Source organism: Corvus kubaryi, unplaced genomic scaffold, assembly GCF_017639235.1.
Source record: "Corvus kubaryi isolate FWS band 111438036 unplaced genomic scaffold, C.kubaryi_AGA036_p1.0 37052, whole genome shotgun sequence".
In the NCBI taxonomy this organism is placed as follows: domain Eukaryota; kingdom Metazoa; phylum Chordata; class Aves; order Passeriformes; family Corvidae; genus Corvus; species Corvus kubaryi.
The window spans coordinates 105,203-128,026 of NW_024581021.1; the positions used below are offsets into that span (position 1 = coordinate 105,203).

General features: G+C 53.2%; 3 protein-coding genes and 1 long non-coding RNA gene across 10 annotated transcripts; all 4 read right to left on the reverse strand.

Moving 5' to 3' along the window:
- Positions 1-452: 452 nt before the first annotated feature.
- Positions 453-7,868, reverse strand: LOC121661068. Its single transcript, XR_006014837.1, has 3 exons — positions 7,559-7,868; positions 2,195-6,631; positions 453-983 (listed from the first exon to the last, which is right to left on the reverse strand). It is a non-coding gene; the product is annotated as an uncharacterized LOC121661068 (long non-coding RNA).
- Positions 7,869-9,614: 1,746 nt separating this feature from the next.
- On the reverse strand, positions 9,615-11,792 carry LOC121661069 (loricrin-like). 2 transcript variants are annotated; one of them, XM_042020826.1, is made up of 4 exons: positions 11,688-11,792; positions 10,834-11,191; positions 10,618-10,728; positions 9,615-10,407 (listed from the first exon to the last, which is right to left on the reverse strand). In XM_042020826.1, the coding sequence occupies exons 2-4, from the start codon at positions 11,174-11,176 to the stop codon at positions 9,848-9,850; spliced, it is 1,014 nt and encodes a 337-aa protein (XP_041876760.1). In that variant the 5' UTR covers positions 11,177-11,191; positions 11,688-11,792; the 3' UTR covers positions 9,615-9,847. The 2 variants fall into 2 exon arrangements, with proteins under 2 accessions (XP_041876760.1, XP_041876759.1); XM_042020825.1 differs by having other exon boundaries at positions 9,615-10,728.
- A 2,904-nt stretch (positions 11,793-14,696) lies between these two features.
- On the reverse strand, positions 14,697-16,722 carry LOC121661071 (glycine-rich cell wall structural protein-like). Of its 3 annotated transcripts, none has more exons than XM_042020834.1 (3): positions 16,619-16,722; positions 15,452-16,233; positions 14,697-15,376 (listed from the first exon to the last, which is right to left on the reverse strand). In XM_042020834.1, exons 2-3 carry the CDS (start codon positions 16,216-16,218, stop codon positions 14,878-14,880), a joined length of 1,266 nt encoding a protein of 421 aa, XP_041876768.1. In that variant the 5' UTR covers positions 16,219-16,233; positions 16,619-16,722; the 3' UTR covers positions 14,697-14,877. The 3 variants fall into 3 exon arrangements, with proteins under 3 accessions (XP_041876768.1, XP_041876769.1, XP_041876767.1); XM_042020835.1 differs by having other exon boundaries at positions 14,697-15,347; positions 15,423-16,233; XM_042020833.1 differs by having other exon boundaries at positions 14,697-16,233.
- A 1,752-nt stretch (positions 16,723-18,474) lies between these two features.
- Positions 18,475-21,584, reverse strand: LOC121661070 (probable serine/threonine-protein kinase kinX). 4 transcript variants are annotated; one of them, XM_042020831.1, is made up of 5 exons: positions 21,395-21,584; positions 19,306-20,189; positions 19,219-19,242; positions 18,946-19,086; positions 18,475-18,882 (listed from the first exon to the last, which is right to left on the reverse strand). In XM_042020831.1, exons 1-5 carry the CDS (start codon positions 21,567-21,569, stop codon positions 18,589-18,591), a joined length of 1,518 nt encoding a protein of 505 aa, XP_041876765.1. In that variant the 5' UTR covers positions 21,570-21,584; the 3' UTR covers positions 18,475-18,588. The 4 variants fall into 4 exon arrangements, with proteins under 4 accessions (XP_041876765.1, XP_041876766.1, XP_041876761.1 ...); XM_042020832.1 differs by having other exon boundaries at positions 18,475-19,086; positions 19,495-20,189; XM_042020827.1 differs by having other exon boundaries at positions 18,475-19,086.
- Positions 21,585-22,824: the final 1,240 nt, after the last annotated feature.

Sequence of the window (22,824 nt, forward strand, 5' to 3'; positions counted from 1 at the left end):
CTTAGCAAGGACGTCCCTTCCGGGACTATGCTTGCTAACCTATGACAAGGGGTCAGAAGGGACACTGAGCATGACGTGGTCCTTCCTCTGCTCGTGTCCTCCTGTTTATGGAGATGAGGGATTTCCAGACTTCCTACACGGAACCTGCTCTGTGCTCACCAGCTGTGAACAAATTGCAAAGCCTTCCCAACGTGCCTGTGAAGGTCTGAGGCACCAAGCCAAGGGCTGGGATTAAAGAGATGCTGATCTGCACCTTCAGTCCCAGACAGCTTTTGAAATCAGCCTGGCAGGTGCCCAAGGTGTGGGGACTGCAGAGCTGAGCCATCCCAGCCACTGGAATGCCACGGGAAGGGGAGGAAGCTGTGAAAAGCAGCTCCCCTTAACCCAGACGGGCTTGGGAACGATGCCAACGATAAGAAAAAGCAGTGGAAAAACACCAGGACGCCAGCACATTTGATGAGCTTTAGGTTTTAATATCACACCTTTGCTACTGGAGACAGGAGCAGGGAATGAAGAGATCGGAATTCCCGCGTGTGCGTGGGGGGAAAAATCCCAATTCCACCGCACTAATGCCACTTGGGGTTCTCAGGAGGAGGGAAGGGGCTGGAGGGATGAGGCAGGGCCTGTCCAAGCTCAGGGACAGGGGACAGGAGCAGCTCCGGGCCCTTCACTTCTGCTGCTGCTGTGGCGGCCACTGCACCGGCTGCTTGATCTGCTGCTGCTGCTGCTGGCATGGAACCTGGGCCAGGGGCACCTGCCCCGTCCCGGTGGCCACCGGGCACTGCGGGGTCAGCACCACCACGGGGGTCACGTCCGGCACGGGGGTCACCTCATGGCACACGACCCCCTCGGAGCCGTGGCAGGACCGGTCGCTGTCGTGGCAGGAGGAGCCTCCGCTGTGGCAGGAGGAGCTCTCAGAGCTGTGGCAGCCTCTGTTCTCACGGGAGCACATTTTTGGGCTGGTTGGAGAGAAGGCTGAAAACCTGGGGAGGAGAGAAGTTTGGCATTAGAGCAGGGAGGGCACCTTTCCCATCTCTTTCCCTCCTCTGCTGTGGGATCAGATTCCCTCGCTGTGCTCACGAGCCCACAGGGCCCAGCAGGATTTGCTTTTCTGCCCGTCCAGTTTCCCCAGTTTGGGGCTTCATTCCCGCACTGCTGGATTAGCCTGGACAATCTGAGCACCCTCACAAGTCCCCACAGCAGCCCGGGCCTCTGTTTCTACTGGGCTCCTGAGCCATTTTCCTTCTTTCCCTTGAGCCATTTCCCTGCTTTCCCTTGAGCCATTTCCCTGCTCTCTCCTTGAGCCATTTTCCTGCTCTCTCCTTGAGCTATTTCCCTGCTTTCCCTTGAGCCATTTCCCTGCTCTCCTTGAGCCATTTCCCTGCTGTTCCTTGGCTGCATCTTGGGATGATCCCGGAGGAGCAGATTCTCTGTGGGGTGTTGGGATATCCCACACCACCAAGAGGCATCTTGGCAAGAATCCCAAAAACTCGTAGCCTGGAGGGGCCCTGGCACAGCTGGCACTGGTGGCAGAGCCCCGGCAAAATCCACTTCCAAAGGCAGGTGCCCAAAATAAAGACACTCCTGTGCCTTCCTCCCTCCTCGTGTCCTCTGCTCCCTCCAGGCCCAATTTCCTGAGCACCAGGAAAATCCTCTGTCCCTTCCGAGGATTGCTGGGATTTCAGGGAGGCAAAAGGCATCCGGGATGCTGAGCTGGAAAAGGATCCTGCTGCTCCTTCCTCTCACAGTTTAAATCCACTTTCTCTGTTCTTCCCTAAATTTCTTCAAGGATGTTTTAATACTTTCAACTCCTGAAAGTGTTTTCTCAAAGGAGCTTAGTAAAGGAGTCAGGCTTATAAATGCAATTAAAATTCCCAGCTTAACCCCAAGGTTTCTTATGAAAGATCAGCCTGCTGTCTCCCATTCATCCCCAAATCCCATGATTTGCTTTTATTCATTTCCAGTTTGTCCTTTGGATACTGGAAAGCATCGGGGTAATCCAAATATAACTACAGGTGATAAATTTTGCTTCTCAGCACAGGCAGTCCTAATTTTTGGGAGCATGAAACGGCCCCAGCCACAGAGCCAAGGATTTGGCTCTCAATAACCCCAGGAAATGCCCCCAGAGCAAAGCTCAGCTCAGTGCAGGGAATTTTCATTGGAATTAAAGGTTAGCGGTCAAGCAGGGACTTACCTTGGCTGTGAAGGCTCTGGAGGAGGAGTGGAGCTGAGTGAATGAGCTGCTCTCCCCTCCAAGGACTTTTATACAGTTCCCAAGTCTCTTCCTGAAAATGCAATAACCCCCTGGGGAAAAATGACCAAGGTATTTACAAAACAGCCACACCCCTAATTACCCACCACCTTCAAAAGCTCCTTCAGCCCGATTTCTTTGATTGACTTGTCAGGCTCTGGATTGTCTTCCTCGTGTTACACAGCTTTAATTGCACCCTGCCCGTCGAGGGCCGCGAGTGAAAACCGTGTGGGTGGCTCGGCTGTCTCACCCTCACGGCACGATGAGTTTTAGGGTTGCAAAATGGATGGCAAAGGTGGTGAGTTTTGGGGTTCCTATCCTCCTGAAACCTCTCACCTGGAGTCTGGCAGGAAGGAGAGCTCCCAGTGCCCAATCCTCCCCGAATGGTCTTGGCAGGACCAGGCTCTTGTGGAGAAAACCCACCATTCTCAGGTTCTCGCGCTGAAAAAAGGCAAATTCTTAGAAAGTTCTGGTTGGACATCCTTGGAAAACATCTTTAAAGTAACTTTCACCCTGTGAGACACCTGCAGGTACCAGAACTGAGCTGAGGGTCCCCTCTCTCTGACGGGCTCGTTTCCCGAAGGAACAAAACCAGCATAATGAAATCTGTGGCCACTGTGGGAGGCTCTGGCTGGGAAGTGACCTGTCAAACCCAGGTGGTGGCACAGGCCACTTTTGGAAGTGTTGGCTTCTACCTGTGAATTTCCCCAAAATGTACGAAGGTTTCCTCAACATGAGGGAGAACTTCCCATGGAGGGGGGCAGAGCCCTGGAACAGCTGCCCAGGGAGGGCCTGGAGTGTCCCCCTCTGGAGTCATTCCAAACCCACCTGGACATGTCCCTCTGTCACCTGCTCCGGGTGACCCTGCTCCCCAGCTATTCTGGGATTCTGTGATTTTAAGGTTCAGGGATTCTGAGGTTCTGTGGTTCCATGCTTCCACGGTTCTGTGATTCCCTACCTGTGTCCATCCATTTCCCACCTAATTTTATGGCCATTCCACCATCACTGACAGACTCACCACCAATTTTCATTGCTGACATTTTTTCTGGCCAACACCAAGGTGCCCCACACAGAATTTCTCTTTGAAAATTGCAGTTTTGCTCATATTTTACTCTTTTTTGTTTGCTGGCTTCTGGAGCAATGATGGGAAATCGGTGCTCGCGGAAGCCGCTTGTGCAAACCTTGCACCCATGAGTAAGCTGTGAGTAAAATGCTGGGTCAGAGACCACACATCCGAGCTCCCCACGCATCCCGATCTCCGCCGGCTCTTCCCTGGGGCGGGATGGGAGCACCTGGGTGCAGAGCACCAGGATGGTGCAATCACGGATGCAACCATGGCTTCGCAACAGCCCCGATTTCTCATTTTCCCTCCCATTCCCAGCCTGACCGTGGAATTCCAGCAGGACTCCTGATGCGTTTTCACTCATTTTCCCACTTGAACTCCCTCATGGAGCCACGAGGTTTTGTTGGGCAGAGATCTCCTGAAGCCAAGGGGTGGCTCCCGCTTGCTATCACTGAAACAATTTCTGGAGTTTCTATCCAGAGGCGCCAGTTGGAGGCTTTCATCCAGAAGCCAGATCCGTGTTTACTGCTCAGCCTGTTTACCAACAGCTGCAGCAGAGGGGCCTTGGTTTAACGAGCACCGACAGGCTCGGGGCTGACTCCTGTCTTATCAGAGCTGGGGATGGATATGTTATTATCAGAGCTGGGGATGAGTCCTGTCTTATCGGACTTCGGGTTGAGTCCTGCGTTATCAGAGTTCAGGATGAGTCCTGTGTTATCAGAGCTCCTCAGCCGACGAGGATGACTCGTCCCTGCCTTGTTGCACAAGGAGAGGGGAGGAAACCTCCCTGTGCCAAGGATAAAACCCAGCCTCGGACTCCTCCCAGCCTCAGGAGCTGAGCTCTGGAGAGGGCGGATCATCTCCGGCTCCTCGTGTCCAACCTCTGGATGTAAAACCATCCTGTTCTCCCTGGGTCTATTAAATATTGAACCATCCAAACTTGGGGAGTGCCTTTTGACAGCAGCCTCAAGAACCAGGGAGTAAAAAATGGAATTTTCAAGTCTTTTCTGTTTTCTTTGCTTTGGGAGGGACTGAAATTTTGGAGTGGTTTTTGGTCAGTTGGATAAATGCAAAGATTTGAAGGCTCCGGACTTGGTTTTCTGGGAGTCTCTGGGAATTTGAGCTTTCAGAGTTCTTTTGCTCCCTTGATGAAGGAAGGAAACCCACAGAAATATCAGCAGTGAAGTGGTCGATTCTAGAAACAGATGGAAATAAATGATAACACCGCCTAATTTTAGAATGGAATTTAATGGGGCTGGTGACAAAATCTTGCGTCATTTTCCCCACGTGATGATCTTATGACATTTTACAGTGTGAAAGATCCTCACTGTGGCATCAAACATGGGCTTAGAGCTCAGAAGATTTGGGTCTTTGGTGTTTCAGGGCAAAGTTTTCTGTATTTTTATTGATTTAAAAGGGTCAAAACCCCCCCAGGTGGGTGAAAGCAGAACGGTAAAAACCAAACAATGTGATTTTATGTCTCACTTTTAAATGGGCCCAGATCTATGGGTGGTTTTTTCCCTCCTAACAAGTATCTGGATGAGTCAAACAACCCCAGAGAAGAGTCCTGGAAGATTAAATGTTGGGCAAACCCCACATCCCAACCAGCACTGGAACCGTCCTCTCCCTGTGCCTAATTTAGGGCCTGATCCTATCAAAAAATGCCATAAGCAGGTTATGGGGAGGAAGCCAAGGAGCTCCTTGGAGTTGCCTCATGCACGAGGTTCTACGTGCTCGGGGTTACGCCATCCCCAGCAATCTCTGGGACAGGAGCCTGGAATTGTTGCCAAGTAAGCAACCTTTCACTCCCGAGGTCAGACTGTAAATAATAATCAGTCGGAAATCCCCCGGGAGATTTGCAGATCTCATTAATAAGGCTTGTAAGGCCTGGGCTCCCTGCGGTGGGAGGAGCATTTCCAGCAGGAGCCAGGTTAAGAACAGAATCCCAGAATTCTGGAGTAGTTGGTGTTGGAAGGATCTCTGGAGATCTCCCAGTCTCCACCTGGAGCAGGTGGCACAGGGACACATCCAGGTGGGTTTGGGGATGGATGTCTCTGGAGGGGGACACTCCGCTCCTTCCCTGGGCAGCTGTTCCAGGGCTCTGCCACCTGCACGGAAAGAAGTTCTTCCTCATGCTGAGGTGGAACTTGGGGTTTGGTTTATGCTCATCCTCCTTGTCCTGTCACTGGGCACCCCTGGGAAGAGTCTGACAGGGTTCCCTTGCCACCTGAACTTCTCTTGCTGTTGAAAATGCCGTGTTTTGGTTCTATTAATACAAATGTTACGTTTAAGTGTGGGTGTCAAGTACATGTGAAAAAGGTTGGAAAAAACTCTTTGTGTTGTGGAGACTCCTTGAGGACCCATTTGCATTTTGAGTGAAGGAGCCAGAGATGAAAGAAATCATCCCAATATTGAAAATATCCACAGACTGAAAGGTTTTATTTTCTGACCCATGATCCAAAGGAGAAGGAGAAAAGAATCTTTTCCTGTCACCACAGCACAAACCCCTTTTTCCAGCAGTTCTTGGGGGAGTGTTGTCAGCACAGCCCCATGTGAGGAACGTGGAGCTCTGAGGCCGTAATGACATGGTCAGGGAAAAATTCCATTGTGGCACATCCAGGGACACTTCTGGGATGTGGGAGCTGCTGCTGGGCCAGTCACTTCTTCTGGATGGGGGGCCAGCGGGTGCTCTGCTTGCACTGCTGGGTCTTGATGGTGGGGACAACCACGGGGCATTTCTGCTGCACCACCTGGGCGCATCCCTCGCCTTCAGGGCTGAGCTCTGGACCTGGGAATGTCCCAGTTTCATATCCCAGCCCTCCACCATAGTACCCTGACCCCTCAGTGACCCTCCCCGTGGTTAGGGTATCACTCAGGGGTGCAGGGTATCCATACCCAGCCCCTGCTCCCTCAGCGATTCCCAAATCCCCTCGGTGGCAGACGGATCTTCCCCCTCCCCCCGCACTGCTGATGACCGGACCCGAGTCCTCGCTGCTGTATCCCATTCCCACTCCAGAGCCATACACTGGGACTGTCCCCACTGTGACGTCCCAGCCAGACGTGACCCCACAATCCCCACTGATGGACCTGTCAGAGTCACACGAGTACCCCCCTGAGATGCTGTAGGGGGCTGGCGCTGGCCGGGCAGGGCAGGACAAAGGTCTCCGGCTGTAGGTGATAGAGCCTTCACCCTCGCAGGAGAAGGAGGCGTTGCCGTGGGAGTTGGAGAGGGCCCCGGTGCAGAACCTGCGGTGGCTCAGGGAGATGTCCCGGCTGTAGCCCCGGTTCCGCCATCTCCGCCGGAGGCAGTGGTAAAGCTGGAAGAGGAAAGCAAAACACCCAAACTTGCACCACTTTGCTTCATGTTTGTACCGGGGCAGGTGGGGAGCCGCCAGGTGGTGTGGCCAGGAAAGCTTGGCCAGGGCTTGGGGCAATTCCAGGCTTTGGAACCGAGTGCTGCTGAGCTGTTAGAGAATCATGGAATCATGGACTGGTTGGGGTTGGAAAAGATCTTAAAGCTCATCCAATGCCACCCCCTGCCACGGGCAGTGACGCCTTCTGCTAGACCAGGTTGCTCCAAGCCCCTGTTCTTCAAATCCAAGGATATCTGGACTCTTCCTGGGACAGCCTTCCTCTTTCTACCTCTATTTCCAGAGAATCCAAAATCTGAAATATATTCTGAATCCAAAACCCGAAATATAAAATCTGAACTATATTCTTTTCCCATCTAATAACTGTCAGGGTTTTCCCTACTCATTTTCATGTCCACAGCCATGGAGCTGCAAAAATACCAAGGGTCATCCTCGTTTCTGTTTCCAAACCGTTGCAAGAGCGATGGATCAAAGTTTCCACCCTGGCTCTGTTATTGCAGCCCCAAAATTCTTTCATAGAAGGTGATTGGCCCAGACACAGAGGTTTGTGGCCATTCTGAGGTCCAGCACAGGGTTGTTAATAATTACCATCAAAAATGTGTCCTGCACCTGCAAACCCACAGAGGTTGTGCAGTCCCCACGTGCTGGCCCTGCCACAGACCCATCCGGGTTTTTACCCTGCTCATCCCTCTGCACCCCAGCCTGGTGCCTTGATTTCACCTCTCTCCCCAGGGATAGGATCCATAACGGAGCAAGAACCGAGGACTTGGCTCAGGCAGAGGGGTCCTGCTGCTAGCGTGAGCCAAGGTCTCAAATCAGCCACATCCCACGATTAGGAAACTACAAAATCCCAGGAAAAAAAAGCAGACTTACCCTCTTCAGCCATCGGAAACACATTTAGAAGGTAAAAGTGGACGGAATGAGGAGCTTTAACAGCCTCTGGAACATTTATATGGCGTTTAACATATATGGGAAGTGAGACACCCTCGGGAATGAGAAGGATTTATTTACCAAACCGGCGTTTCAGTGTTTGCTTTGCCTCCCGATCCGTATCTCCCTTCACACCACTCATTTCGCTGCCCTAATTGTTACTTCTGCCTAATGAGCCTATTCCTGTGCCCCTGCCCTGGGCTACGCAGGAATCCTCCGGTCCTCAGCCCCGGGAGAGGTGGGTGGGGATGTGGGTGTAGGAGAATGCGGAGCGACATTAGGGGGTGTCGGGCACAGGGCAAGAAACGCTCACAGTGCTCTGGTGACAAGTTGTTCCCTGCCGCAAATCCCTGGTGGCCCCAGGGGGAGTTTTTTTTCCGAGGAAAACATTTGCATATGAACCAGAAGGTCGCCAAAAGTGATTGATGCCCGGATATGGAATTTTGCAAGGGTGCTGTAAAGAGAGCTTAAGGATAGAACAGCGGGAGGTGTGAACGTCCTGATGCTTAAACCCAGCCTGGCTGGATTACGCTTTAATGAAGGATTATGCCTCCAAATCCCTCTCTTCCTTCTTTTTCATATCCTTCCTCTGGTTTGGAAAGAGCACCAGGCCGCAGGGAGTGGGGGAGTCTGGTGGGGGTTGCAGATCCAAGGTGCTCCAGCCCGGCCCTGCAGAGCAGCTCCTGGAGGCTGGACCGGCTCTGTTCAGCTCCGGGAAATTTTGCTGTGGGGACAGAGAGTCCCAGCTTTGGCCAAAGCCCCATCCCCTGGGCAGAAATCCGTGTATGGGGTGGTGGCGCTGCCAGGGCAGGGCGCAAAGCCTGGGAAGGGAGGGATTTGAGGGCTGGAGGAAGATTTGGAGCTGCCTGAGGGATTTGCTGCTGGTTTTATTCCCTCTTGCCTGGCTCAGGGTTGATTTAGGTGGCTCGCATGTGAGGCTTCCCTCTGGGTACAGATCATGGAATCCTAGAATCACTGAGGTTGGAAAAACCCTCCCAGACCATGGAGTCCAGCCTGTCCCCCCTTTGTCAGCCAGCCCAGAGTGCTGAGTGCCACCTCCAGGCATTCCTTGGACACCTCCAGGGATGGAGACCCCAAACCTCCCTGGGCAGCCCCTCCCAAGGCCTGAGCACCTTTTCCAGGAGGAAATTCATCCTGATGTCCAACTCGACCCTCCCCTGCCACACCTTGAGGCCGTTCCCTCAGGTTTGCTGCAGGAAGGGAGAGGATGGCAAGGCTGTGGATGTTGTCATGGTTTTATTGCCTGCCTGGGGCATCACCAGCTGCTCTTGGGTCATCCCCAAACCCTGCTCTTCCCAACTGACCCTGCTGGACCTGGTCAGGTCTCCCATGAGCTCCACAGAGGTCGTTGGGACCTTGGAGGACACAGGAGGGCCTGCACCATGCCCAGGCACCAAAGGGGTGTTGGTGTGGATACAAAAATGCTGCTAGCAAGGATCTTCTTGCTATTTTCTAAGTCTGTGAGAGACTTTTCTCTCTCACAGAAGAGGCAGCAGAGTTATGTAAACAACCAAACACCTGCAACCTTGAAAAGTCTTGTTTATGGTACAGTAGAAAAATATTTTGACAATGGATGTTTTAGGATTTTGGCCAATCACCCCAAGGGGTGGCTGATCTTTGTTCAATTAGACTATGAAGAAAAAGTCTATTAAAGAGTTTGTAAAATAATTAAATAGATCAATCTTGCTGCACAATTCCTGCCTGCTGGATCTTCTCTCCTCCTCCCTACGGCTGCAGGACACGGTGATATACCGTAGGGCATTTTAATATGTTGGTGCTGTGGTTCCTTTGAATTTTGGGATCTTCTGTTCCTCCCTCATGGAGCCCAGGTGGAAAATGAAAGTGCAAAGTCTCTGGGACAATAAACTGGGTGGCTTTGGAGCGAAACATCTCATCAGAGACATTTCTACATCGCAAGACCATGAAATGCAGGTTGATAATGCAAGAAAGAAATGAACTCTCAAAAAAGGGGCAGCTGTGAGCAATTACAACATTTATTGGATATAAAAAGTGCCTTTGGAAAAGCAACAGGACATTATCAAAGGCACCCCAACACCAAGGCACAGCAGGGGAATCCTGGAGTTCTCAGATGAGGATGCAGTGTCCAGGGGCGAGGGGAAGACATGCTGGGAAGGACCAGGCAGCCAGAGACAGGGCTGGAGGCAGAGAGGTGCTGTGGCAGAGACTCAGAGCCGGAGCTGCCCATGGCTGTTACTTCTGCTGGCTGTAGGGCCAGTAGGAGCTCTGCTTGCTCTGGTGGGACACGATGCTGGGGATGACAATGGGACATTTCTGCTGGGAGGAGCCTCCGCTGCCACCTCCAGAGCTGATGATGATGGTCTGTCCCGAGGAGCCGCCGCCGTATCCTCCTCCCATCCCGTAGCTGGATCCTCCACCACAGTATCCAGAGGATCCTCCACTGCCTCCCCCTACAATGATGCTCTTTGATCCTGAAGATCCACCACCATATCCTCCTCCCATCCCATAGCTGGATCCTCCACCACAATATCCAGAGGAACCACCACTACTTCCATCTCCCATTATGATCTTGGTTCCTGAAGATACACCACCATATTCTCCACCCATGCCATAAGCTGAAGATCCTCCACCACAGGAACCACCACTACCTCCCCCTACAATGATGCTCTTTGATCCTGAAGAGCCACCACCGTATCCCCCTCCCATCCCGTAGCTGGATCCTCCGCTGCAGTATCCAGAGGAACCTCCACTGCCTCCGCCTACAATAATGGTCTTTGATCCTGAAGAGCCACCACCGTATCCTCCTCCCATCCCGTAGCTGGATCCTCCACCACAGTATCCAGAGGATCCTCCACTGCCTCCCCCTACAATGATGCCCTTTGATCCTGAAGAGCCACCACCGTATCCTCCTCCCATCCCATAGCTGGATCCTCCACTGCAGCACCCAGAGGATCCTCCACTGCCTCCCCCTGCAATGATGCCCTTTGATCCTGAAGAGCCACCACCGTATCCTCCACCCATGCCATAACCTGAGGATCCTCCACTGCAGTATCCAGAGGAACCTCCACTGCCTCCACCTACAATGATGGTCTTTGATCCTGAAGAGCCACCACCATATCCCCCTCCCATCCCGTAGCTGGAGCCCCCACTGCAGCACCCAGAGGATCCTCCACTACCTCCGCCTACAATAATGGTCTTTGATCCTGAAGAGCCACCACCGTATCCTCCACCCATGCCATAACCTGAGGATCCTCCACTGCAGCACCCAGAGGATCCTCCACTGCCTCCACCTCCAATGATGCCCTTTGATCCTGAAGAGCCACCACCATATCCCCCTCCCATCCCATAGCTGGAGGAGCCCCCACTACAACAGGATCCACCTCCTCCACCACCAGAGCTGATGATGACTTTGCCAGAACCCCCTTGTCCCCCGCAGCAGGAGGAGCCCTGGGACTGGTAACTGGAGGAGCCGCTCCCGTGGCAACCGGAGCCCTCGCTGTGGCATCCACTGGACTGGGAGGACATTCCATGGCAGCCTCCAGAGCTTTGTCTGGAGCACATCTTGGAGCAGTGACCCTGCAAGGAACGGAGCTGTCAGAGAGGAGAACCTTGAAGATGCAGCTGAGCCTTCCCAGCAGACAGAGAAGGAAGAGTTCCCAGGAATGACCCCTTTTGTCCCATCTTCTGCAGCCCTACAAGGATGGCAGCTTTAACCTCCCTCACCCCTGTGAGAGCTGCTGTGATATCCCAGGGAGCTCTCTGCAGGTCACAACAGCTCCAGGAAACCTCTGCGTGCGGAAAGGTTGGGAATACTTCCCGAGGTTTGCACACATGCTCTGGCACGCCTAAAAAATTGTGTGGATCATTCTGGATGTCTCACACTGACTCAGCAGCTGAAAGTTCAGCTTTCAGAGATCCAGCTGCAACTCCCCTCTCTAAGGGAGGGAGTTCTGTTGGCACCTCCAGTTGGTTTTTGGTGGAGCCACCACGGTTCAAAGAACGCCCAAAGAACAACTGGTGGAGAGATCTCCCTGCACAGAGGTTCCGGCAGCTTCCGTATCCACGGGCTTACCTTCAGTGCTGGTGGGAACGTTGTGATGCTCGGTGTTGGTTGAATGAGGAGCCTTGGGATAGCTGAGCTTTTATACCGGGTTCATCGTGCTCCCAAGGGAAGTGAGACACCCTAAGGAATGCTGAGAGATTTATTTACGGAGCTTGGCTTCAGCTGCCTCCTTCCTTGACTCACTTGCAGCAGAGGCAATGCGAAGGAGGCGCATCAGCCCCGTTCTGTATCGCAGTCGCTAATTCTGGTTAATGGTTCCCTTCCGGGAGCCTCACTCTGAACTTTTGGGGCAAACAACATCTCAAGGTCTGTTTTAGGGGGTCCCCAATGTGTTTCTGCTGGGCTGGAGCTTCTCGGGAGCTCAGGAGAGTGTGGGGACTGAGCAGATGCTGAGGGATGGGGACTGGAGTGAGTTGGAGCCAGAGAGTGATGGAAGGACAAGGATAAAGGATGTGCTGGAGCAGAATCCCAGACAATTTTGGGGAATTTCCTCAAGGACTGGCGAGATGGGGAGCAGGAGTATGTCCATCCTGCTGACAAAGGCCAGAGGTACCACCCCGATGGAGTGCCCTCCATTGGAGCTGCCCAGATCTGTGTCAGAGGATGGTGTGAGAGTGACAAGGAGAATATTTCCCCTCAACCTTTTGGGAGCCCAAGGTCCTAGCTGCTGTGGGTTTGAGCCCGGAGGTCCAAGCTGCTCCAGCTTCCAGGAGTCTCCATTCTCCAGGTTGGAGTGGGGAAAGCCATGAAATCCTGCTATTTTCGAGGTTGCACTTGAAGGCCATCAAGACCTTACCCTTGAACTCCAGGACATTAAACACCCCCTCTGCCTCAACAGCACCCATTTCTGAGGGTCTCCACTGGCCACCCCCCCCATACCTGAGCTGGGGAGTCACCTGGATATTTTCCCTGCTGGAGGATGACAGTTTGTCAGCACAGCTGTCCCAGTACTGGCTCTGTGTCACGTGTGTTTGGAGCCTGACAGCAGCATCCGCCCTCCTGGGACACTGAGTAGACGAAGGACTAATAGGGGGTTTTGGCAATGGGGACGTGTGACAGCAGCAGCAGGTCCCAGCTGTCACCACGAATGTGACTTTGAACAAGCACACGCGACACCCTTAGGATGGGGACAGGGCCACCAGCACCGGGGACACACGTGCAGGGGCTTCCTTTGTTCGGCTTTGGAGTCCCTCCCTTGGCCTTATCTTTGTTCTCATCTCCAGATCTGAGGTGTCACCGCCGTTCTGGCCCCCAGCTCTGCTGTGTGGGTGTTGTACTCCTGAGGATCTCACCACCTTGATCCCTTCCGTGCCTTCGACCTGTAGGGACTTGCCCAGAGGGACACCCAGGATTAGCAGCTCATTGGCACAGAGGGACACCCAGGATGAACAGCTCATCTGGACCCAGGGATGAGGAAAGGCCATGGAGGCTTTTGGAGGGGTGGTGAGAGGAGATCCTGCAAACCACGGAGTGTGGCGAGCCCAAGGTTGGACCCCCTTGAAGCACTGGGCCTGTAGCACATGGATTTGTTTGCCAGAGGTGTAGGAAAAGTGTGGCTGGAAGCACAGCTGCGGAAGGGTCGGCACTACCACAGCCTCTCTCCCAGGTTAGGGAGAAACTTGGATACCTGTGTTGGGGAAAGGGGAATGGGGATGTAAAAGGCTCCAGGGCCACGTTCTGAGTTTTGTGATGCTCCGCTGGGCCCTTTTCCCTGCAGTCCTGGAACCCTTTGGATGGGCTGGTGTCGCTGTTGTGTGCAGGGACGGCGAAGAACGACGTGCACTCAGGTCAGAGAAGATGGTCGAAGCCGACCAAAACCCATCTTTTTATAGCATGGATTGCAAAAGAGAAATTACATGATTGGCCCATCGGTCAACGACCTACCAAGGTGATAGGCTCTAACCACCCATTTCAAAATATTCTTCCCAATAAACTAAAACAATTCCACTACGTTCTCACAACAGCCTTGCACCGGCAAACGTTTACGGACTAGCCAACCATCAGACAGCTGGCTTGCGTGAGAACAGAGACCTTCTCATGAGACAGTACAAAGTGGAGAATTTTTCTCTGCTCGCCTCCTCAGCATCTACAGAGAGGCTGGCAGATCACGGTACCTCTTCACCTCCTCACTGCAAACACCTGGGAGGGTGGTTGATATGAGAGAGGACAAATCCCTGGCCAGATCCTCCAGCAGCCTGGGTCCCTTTTCCCAGCAGATTCCCTTGCGCACAGTGATGCTGACAGTGTGGGGTGTGGTCCTGGAGAAGAACTCTCCAGTTTTTCTCCAAAAGGCAGGAACCTGTCAGTTGTGATCCCTCAAGAGTTTCATGGTTGATGATCCCTCTAATTCCTAATTTTGTTTCCTCCCTACCAGCTGTGTTTGTGAGATGGACAAAAACCCTCTGGGCTTAAAGTTTACTAAACTCAAGACTAATCCCTCCTGTCCCAAAGAGGACTTTGGGAGTCGTTTTTGAGAGGATTTTCCCACTTTGAGAGGAAAGCCAGCTGTCTCTGGGCTGCGTCCAAAGGAGAGCAGGCAGGTTGGTGAGGGAGGGGATTTTTTTCCTCTACTCTGCTCTGGTGAGATCCCACCTGGAATGATGTGTCCAGTTCTGGTGTCCCCAACATAAGAAGGACATGGAATTGTTGGAGCAAATTCAGAGGAGGCCATGAAGTTGATAAAGGGCCTGGAGCCTGTTCCCTATGGAGACAGGCTGAGAGAGCTGGGAATGTTCAGCCTGGAGGAGAGAAGGTTGTGTGGAGACCTCAGAGCCCCTTCCAGGATCTGCAGGGGTTCCAGGGAAGCTGGAGAGGGACTTTTCGTCAGGAACTGCAGTGGAAGGACACAGGGAATGGGTTCAGGCTGAAAGAAGGGAAATTTTGGTTGGATATAGGAAAGATCTGTTAATGAGCACCTGCTCCAGAGCTGGAGGCTGGAGAAATTTTCCCAAGGGAATGTTTTGGATGTTTTATTCCTTTTTGGGAAGGACAAAGGAGAAAAGCAACCTCACAAACCAGTTCTGTCCGTGCACAGAAATCTTTATTTCCCGTCACATTTATGGCACAGAGGAGCCACCTGGGCATTCACAGCACAGGGATGCAGCACCGAGGGAACACAAGGCAAGGGGATGTGCTGGGAGCAAACTTGGAATGCAGAGACTCGGCTGTTCCCAGTGGGAACCGGAGCTGCCCATGGCTGTTACTTCTGGCTGCATGACCAGTGGGAGCTCTGCTTGGTCTGGTGGGACACAACACTGGGGATGACAATGGGACATTTGTGCTGGGAGGAGCCTCCGCCGCCACCTCCAGAGCTGATGATGATGGTCTGTCCCGAGGAGCCGCCGCCGGATCCGCCACCGCAGCATCCGGAGGATCCACCACCGCCTCCCCCTCCCATGATGATTTTCCCTCCATAAGAGCCACCACCAGATCCCCCTCCGCAGCATCCAGAGGAGCCTCCTCCTCCTCCACCGCCAGAGCTGATAATGATCTTCTGGGCTGATCCCCCACTGCCACCACCGGATCCTCCACCACAGCACCCAGAAGATCCTCCACCTCCCATTATGCTCTTTGATCCTGAAGAGCCACCGCCGGATCCTCCACCACAGCATCCGGAGGAACCTCCACCGCCTCCACCTCCCATTATGATCTTTGTCCCAGAAGAGCCACCACCGGATCCTCCACCGCAGCATCCGGAGGAACCTCCACCGCCTCCACCTCCCATCATGCTCTTTGAAGAGCCACCACCGGATCCTCCACCGCAGCATCCGGAGGAACCTCCACCGCCTCCACCTCCCATCATGTTCTTTGAAGATCCACCACCAGATCCTCCACCGCAGCATCCAGAGGATCCACCACCGCCTCCACCTCCAATGATGATCTTGGTTCCTGAAGATCCACCACCAGATCCTCCTCCCATGCCACCACCGGATCCTCCACCACAACATCCAGAGGATCCCCCACCTCCCATTGTGCTCTTTGATCCTGAAGATCCACCACTGGATCCTCCACCGCAGCATCCAGACGAACCTCCACCACCTCCACCTCCCATCATACTCTTTGAAGAGCCTCCACTGGATCCTCCACTGCAGCATCCGGAGGAACCTCCACTGCCTCCACCTCCAATGATGATCTTGGTGCCTGAAGATCCACCACCAGATCCTCCTCCCATGCCACCCCCACCACAGCATCCAGAGGATCCTCCACTACCTCCACCTCCCGTCATGCTCTTTGAAGATCCACCACCGGATCCGCCACCGCAGCATCCGGAGGAACCTCCACCACCTCCCCCTCCCATGATGATCTTCCCTCCTGAAGAGCCACCACCAGATCCTCCACCGCAGCATCCAGAGGAGCCTCCTCCTCCGCCTCCTCCACCGCCAGAGCTGATAATGATCTTCTGGGCTGATCTGCCGGAGGATCCTCCACCGCAGCAGGATCCGCCTCCTCCCCCACCAGAGGAGCCCTGGGACTGGTAGCTGCTCCCCTGGCAGCAGCAGCAGCAGCCGCAGCCGTGGCACCCGCTTTGTCTGGAGCACATCTTGCAGCAGTGACCCTGCAAGGAGCAGCTTTTTACTCCAGGGCAGCCACCACCCTCATGAGAATTTCCCAGGGCCTGTGACCCCTGTCTGGCCCAACACCACTTTGTTGTGTCCAGGATCATCTTTTAAAGACTTTTATCCCAAAGTTATCCTATCTCCTTGTCCCAAAGACATTCCATCTCCATCTCAATACTGATGAAAGACAGCCTTCAGTAGCACGGGCTGGTCCTGCTTCTGTTTGGTCTGGTGGGACCAAGGCATCCCCAGGAGATTTAAATTCATCCCAGCAACTTTCCTGCCCTTCCACCACCACCCCCTGATGTTTTTAACCAAAACTTCTGTGTTTTGGAAGCAGAAAAGGAAGAGAAGAATCCCTCCCTTGAGCAGACCTGGACTTACCCTTCTTGGCTCTGACCACGGACGCCTCAGGGCAAAGCTGAGCGAATGAAGCACCCCGAGATCCACCAACTTTTATACCATTTTTCCCGAGTGGGAAGTGAGGAATGGTGTAGGAATCCACAGGAATGGTGTAGGTTTATTTACCAAACAACCTCTCCTCCTTCATCCCACTTGTCCTGACTCACTGGATGCGGACAATGCCTCTCCCGTGCATCACTTCCTCGGCTGCCCTGCATCCACTCCACGTCCCACACATGAGCTCGGCTCCTGTGGTTGAGTTCCAAGGTAGGATTCTGGGCTTCCAGTAGGATTCTGGAGGTTGCCACCCTCCACTCCAGCCGGGAGATGCCGCTGGTGACCGACACCAGAAGGGGCTGCGGAGCCTCCTTTTGTTGAGTGTTACAGACTGGAGGCACAGGGGCGGATTAGTGGGATGTCTGTGCAGGGAGCTGGACTTTGATGATCCTTGGGGGGTCCCTTCCACCTCAGGATATTCTGTGAGAGATTCCCAGGGGAACAGGGGCGGGACTGGTGTTTCTGGGGCACCAAAGGAATCCCCCATGGCTGTGGGAGATTTCCCACCACACCAGTGAAAAATTGATCGGGATTTTTGTTTAATTCCACCACTCTGGAGAGAGCAGAGGTCAGGCAGGCCCTGCCACGTCAATGATGGAGATGAACATCCCCCCTGTGCAGCAGCATCTCCATGGATATGGACCAAAAGGATGAGTTCCTGCCCATTTTGGGGATAACTCCAGCATTTCCGAAGAAGCAACAAGATTTGAGGCCGTGCTGTGCTCCTGCAGTCACCCTGAGAATCTCTGGAATTTGGATCCTGGTTTTCTTGGTCCTGGGCTGTTTCTGGGAGTGGGGATGTCTGACAGCACCGTTCCCACCTCCCCAGTGTGGGACCCCAAACCCTGGCTTTGCTCTGTGTCAGTGTTTGTGCAGTTCTCAGGTATTTTAGCACCCTCTGGCTTCCCATAATAAAATCCCAGGGAATTCAGCTCTTCCAGTGGCAAAACACTGGCTGGAGGGGCTCATCTGGACATACTTTGAGGTTGTTTGCATCGCTGAGGTCCCCAGGGGGGAGAGGGCAGAAGGTGGAGGGACAGGAGAAGCCGTTATAGCCGTGGGTCACTCCTGGGACAACTCCAGGTGTCCGTCACCTGCCTCCCGTAGAACAATTCCAAGGTTTAATTCCCTTTCCCTGCTAATTGCCAGAGTAGACCACATCAAAGAGATCACTTCCCGCAGGGAAACTCCCTCTGAAGACTCACACCCGGAGCTGCGTTTTAGCCCTGTGGGAATGAGGAAATGCCCAGGTGTTCCAGGCTGAGCATCCCAGCCCTTGGAAGGGCCTTGCTGAAGCCCTGGGCCTGCCTCTGGTTCCACTGGGGGTTCAGAGCTGGAAAAGTGCTGGAGAACTCCCTCATTTCTCTTCCACAGCTGCCTGTGAGAGCACCAGGAGCTCCTGCACCATCTCATGAAGGGCCTGAGCTTCTCTCACCCCTGTAATTACACCTTGAAGTCCTTTGTAGCAGAATTTTGACATCTTCTATCTCTGAACCCACTCAGAACTTTCTTGGGCATCACCAGAATCTTGGTGAGGTAAAGAGACCCCAGTGATCAGCTTTGTGGTACCTCCTCTGACAGGCAAAAGTCAGGATCGTCATCATCAAGAGACATTAAATAGTGACCTGAGAATATTTAGTGAATCCAAAATCTCTTCTACCAGTGGGGTTTCGGTGCAGTTTTGCTCTGGAGCTTTATTGCAACAGCACCAGCTCGGAATAAAACCAGGGATGGAAATAAAGCAACTGGGACCGGAAAATCCAACCACGCACACACGGAACTCTCTAGAACTGCAAGTTTTATTGTCTGGTGCAAGCACTAGAAAATTGAGGCAGGAACAGGCACACGGAACAACCCTGGCTGGAATTACGGAGACACAACACCAGAGGTTCCGGTCAGAACATTCCCGGGGGAAAGGAGAAGAGAACAATGCAAATAATCTTAAATTTAACAGAGGAGGAAATGTGAGGCATCTTCGTATCTTGGGCTTCCTTGGTGTCAGAGTCCTTCTGGCAGCCACTACTTGTGCTTGGTCTGCGGTGGCCAGCAGATGGGCTGGGTCTGCTGCTGCATGGACATTCCTCCAGAGCTGGAGGAACCACCTCCACCTCCACCTCCGCCTCCACTTCCGATGATGACGATGGGACCTTGGCCCTGGTGGCCTGAGCCACCTCCACCTCCTCCTCCACCTCCTCCCCCAATGCACACAGGGCCTTGGCCCTGGTGCCCTGAGCCACCTCCTCCTCCACCACCACCACCACCGCTAATAATGATGGGACCTTGGCCCTGGTGCCCTGAGCCACCTCCTCCTCCTCCTCCTCCACTTCCACCTCCAATACAGATGGGACCTTGGCCCTGGTGCCCTGAACCTCCTCCTCCTCCTCCACCACCACCTCCTCCACCAATAATGATGGGACCTTGACCACCTCCATCTCCTCCTCCTCCTCCCATGCCACCCCCACCAATGCAGATGGGACCTTGGCCTTGGTGGCCTGAACCACCACCTCCACCTCCACCACCACCACCACCACCACTAATAATGATGGGACCTTGGCTTTGTTGACCACCACCACCTCCTCCTCCTCCACTGCCACCTCCAATGCAGATGGGACCTTGACCCTGGTGCCCTGAACCTCCTCCTCCACCACCACCACCTCCTCCACCAATAATGATGGGACCTTGACCACCTCCACCTCCTCCTCCTCCTCCCTTGCCACCCCCACCAACACAGATGGGACCTTGGCTTTGTTGACCACCACCTCCTCCTCCTCCACCACTACCTCCTCCAATGCAGATGGGACCTTGGCCCTGGTGGCCTGAGCCACCTCCACCACCACCTCCACCACCACCACCACCGCTGCCTCCACCAATAATGATGATTCCTTTGCCCTCGTGGCCTGAACCTCCACCACCACCACCACCACCACCTCCACCACTTCCTCCATCAATGCAGATGGGACCTTGGCTTTGCTGACCACCACCACCTCCTCCTCCCCCTCCGATGCAGATGGGTACATGGCTCTGGTGGTCAGAACTTCCTCCTCCGCCACCTCCACCCCCTCCAATAATGATGGGGCCTTGGCTTTGTTGCCCTGAACCCCCTCCTCCTCCACCTCCTCCTCCTCCTCCTCCACCTCCTCCTCCTCCTCCTCCTCCTCCTCCAATAATGCAGATGGATCCTTGGCTCTGCTGGCCACCGCCTCCTCCTCCTCCTCCACAGGAGGATGATGGCATGTGAGTCTGATAAATGATCCCGCCACCTCCACCACTGCCGCCGCCGCCGCCGCAGCCGCCGCAGCCGCCTCCTCCTCCATGGCAGGACGACCCCTGGCTCTGGTATCCCATAGATCCTCCTCCACCGCTGCTGTGGCAGCATCCTCCTCCACCCCCTCCATGGCAGCCGCCGCCGCCGCCGTGGCACCCTTGGGACTGCTCAGACATCCCTTGGCCGTCTCCTTTCTGCTGGTGGGAACCCATGGTCTGTGTGATGGGAGTCCTGCAAGAGAGAGAGAAACCAGGCCTGAGCTCTTCTGGAGGGAGAAGTTGTGTTACTGGGCCACCCCATCCCCTTCCAACATGGAATTGTCTTCTCTTCCAATTTTGTTCCTTCCTCCACCTCTGACTGATGCAAAAATTTTCAACCTAAGGAATTAATGAATTAAACTGAAAACCTGTGAAGTTTTCAGCTTATTCCATCTACAGAACCTCCTTATCCAGATAGAACTGTTCTTTTTTTTACCATTCCTTAATAATTCCCTCTTGCAGCGGGTGTGTCGCTGCAAGAGGCACACGAGGCCATGGTACCCCAGAATTACCCTCATCCAAGTGTGGTTTGGGTATTTTGAAAGGGCTGCAATGCTCAGGGACAGGGATTAATATTCCCTGGCTGCAGGAAAGAACCCGGTTTGTCATTTGCATAACAATAACTTCACTGTGCTTTGAAATTCTTCAATCCCGCTTTCAAAGGAGCTCAGTGTTTAATTTCTCCTTCAGAGAGGAGAAGGAAGAGGAACAGCCTGTGGAAAAGTTGTCAGCGATGCAAAAGAAGGGGGAAAAGCCCCAAACTTCAGCAGTTCCAGGGCAGCACTTGCAGGGTTTGATGTGTCTGTCTCCGAGAGATGCTCTGAAGTTTGAGCACTTAATCCCCCCCCAGCCACGTCCTTGTCTGCCGGCAGCAGGAATTGATGTTCCTGTGAAAGGGAAGGGACAGCTCTGAAAGGAAACGATCAGCAGGATCAGGTGTCCAAATGCCTAAGGAGAAAACAAGAAGCAAAGTACTCAAAAGAAACCCCTTTCCCATTTAGATGGAAGGCTGGAAAATGAGGATAGAGCCCCACTTTGTGTTTCTGTTCCTTTGTTTCCGACTCTCTGCTGAGTACCTGCAAACTCTCTTTTTCCTGCCCCTTCCTGCAAGGTTTATTTTCCAGGAATATGTGTGTGTGTGTGTGGTGGCACCACGTAGTGCTGGGCCCAGAGAAATCCAAGGGGCTCCAAACCCCTCATTTTCCATGTCCCAGTGCTCTCCTTTTCCTGTGTGATTACATAATCCCTGAATTGGTAGAAAAACAAAAAATAACTGCAAATAAAGAGGAATTTTCAGACTTTGAGACCCAAAAGCCGTATTTAATCCCACATTTCCATTTTAGCATTCCAAGCCTAATCAGCCAAATGAATTTTCATCAATTGCCTGAAATCTCTTACCGTGTCCCACGGCACGAACCAGTGGAAAGGAGTCAACGGGAGTGAGAGAACGTGGTATGAGAGAACTTTTATATAGGATCTGGTCCTCCTCTTGGAAAGAAACAATGATTGATTTATTTACAGCCAAACCCAGCCCCAGCTGCCCACTTACTTCGCATAATCTCGGGCTCGTCATTGCAGAGATCGGTATCGCCCTTCCTTCCACCACCTCTTTTGTTGTTGGCGGCGTTAAAATTATTGGATGGCTCCACCTCCTCCAGGTAAAGTGAGGAAATAGGGAAAACCAGACACATTTTCAGCCTAAACAAGTGATTGAATTTTATGTCCCTCTCTAGATAAAGTCCAGCATTCCAGAGAGGAAACACGAGGGGTTTTTGTCTTTATGGACACAGGAAATTTATTTCTCATCCTAGAAAATATTTCTGAGCTGCCAGACGCGGCCCTGGCGTGTCATTAAGGTGTGATGCAACCCAGATTGTGGATTATATGTTCCTAATGACACCCACATTATTGCCAGGGGCTGGAGGGACACGTTGGGCTCCAATGAGTCCGAGGACCTGGAGCTCCTCAAAACACAACAAATGCCTCCAGAGGCAGAGGTTGGAGTGATGCAAATCTGGGAGGCTCCAGGTGATTTACGGCCTTTGGAGAGTTTGACCTACAGAGAAGTGGAGGGAAGAAACCCAGAGAAGGAGTGAAATGGTCTTTGGGTAGATTTGGAGAAAGGCTGAGGCAGTTGGGATTGTTCAGCCTGGGGAAGAAAAGTTTTGGGGTGACCTTATTGTGGCCTTCCAGGACCTGAAGGGGCTACAAGGAACAGGGGGAGGACATTTTTATAAGGGTTTGGAGTGAGAAGAGAAGGGGGAACGGGTTAAAACTGAAAGAGGGGAAATTTTCCTTGGATATAGGGAAGAAATTGTTCCTTGTGAGGGTGGTGAGGCCCTCATCCCTTAACTGCAGGGGAATCCACTCTGGATAGGGTTTGCTCCCACTTCTCCTGTCTTTCTTCTGCCAACCTGGAATTGTTCCAAGCAATTGAAGTTCCTCCAGCAAAACTCTCCAGCTCCAGGCAAGCTCCAAAGTGCCAGAATTGGGAGGATCTTTCACTCAGATGGAGCTGATTGAGGCAACAGGAACTTCATTTATTATTTCAGAGCTGTTCTTGGTGACAGAGCCAGAGGCTGCGCCACCCAAGTGCCACCTTCCTGCCCAGTTCCTGCCCTGGAGCATGAGGCTGCTCAGCCTTATCTCATCTTTATCTCATCCTCCCCAAACCCCACCACAGAACCTGGGTGGAGGTGACACCACCAGCGGTGGCACAGGAGAAGGGACCCCCTCCCCAGCACTCAGGGCTGTGCTGAAGGCTCTCGTCTGAACAGGATTTCGTGGGATACCTGTGGGGTTTTGTTATAAGAAGCCACAAAATTGTA

Excerpts from the sequence above, each read along its gene's own strand:
- LOC121661069 (XM_042020825.1), bottom strand. The coding sequence starts at position 11,176 with ATGTGCTCCAGACAAAGCTCTGGAGGCTGCCATGGAATGTCCTCCCAG. Across the intron at positions 10,729-10,833 it reads TGGCATGGGTGGAGGATACG|GTGGTGGCTCTTCAGGATCA; the intron begins GTGGTGGCTCTT and ends GAGGGGGATATG.
- LOC121661071 (XM_042020833.1), bottom strand. The coding sequence starts at position 16,218 with ATGTGCTCCAGACAAAGCGGGTGCCACGGCTGCGGCTGCTGCTGCTGC.
- LOC121661070 (XM_042020827.1), bottom strand. The coding sequence starts at position 21,569 with ATGACGAGCCCGAGATTATGCGAAGTAAGTGGGCAGCTGGGGCTGGGT. Across the intron at positions 19,243-19,305 it reads TTCAGGGCACCAGGGTCAAG|GTCCCATCATTATTAGTGGT; the intron begins GTCCCATCTGCA and ends AACAAAGCCAAG. Across the intron at positions 19,087-19,218 it reads CATCATTATTAGTGGTGGTG|GTGGTGGTGGAGGAGGAGGA; the intron begins GTGGTGGTGGTG and ends TTGGTGGAGGAG.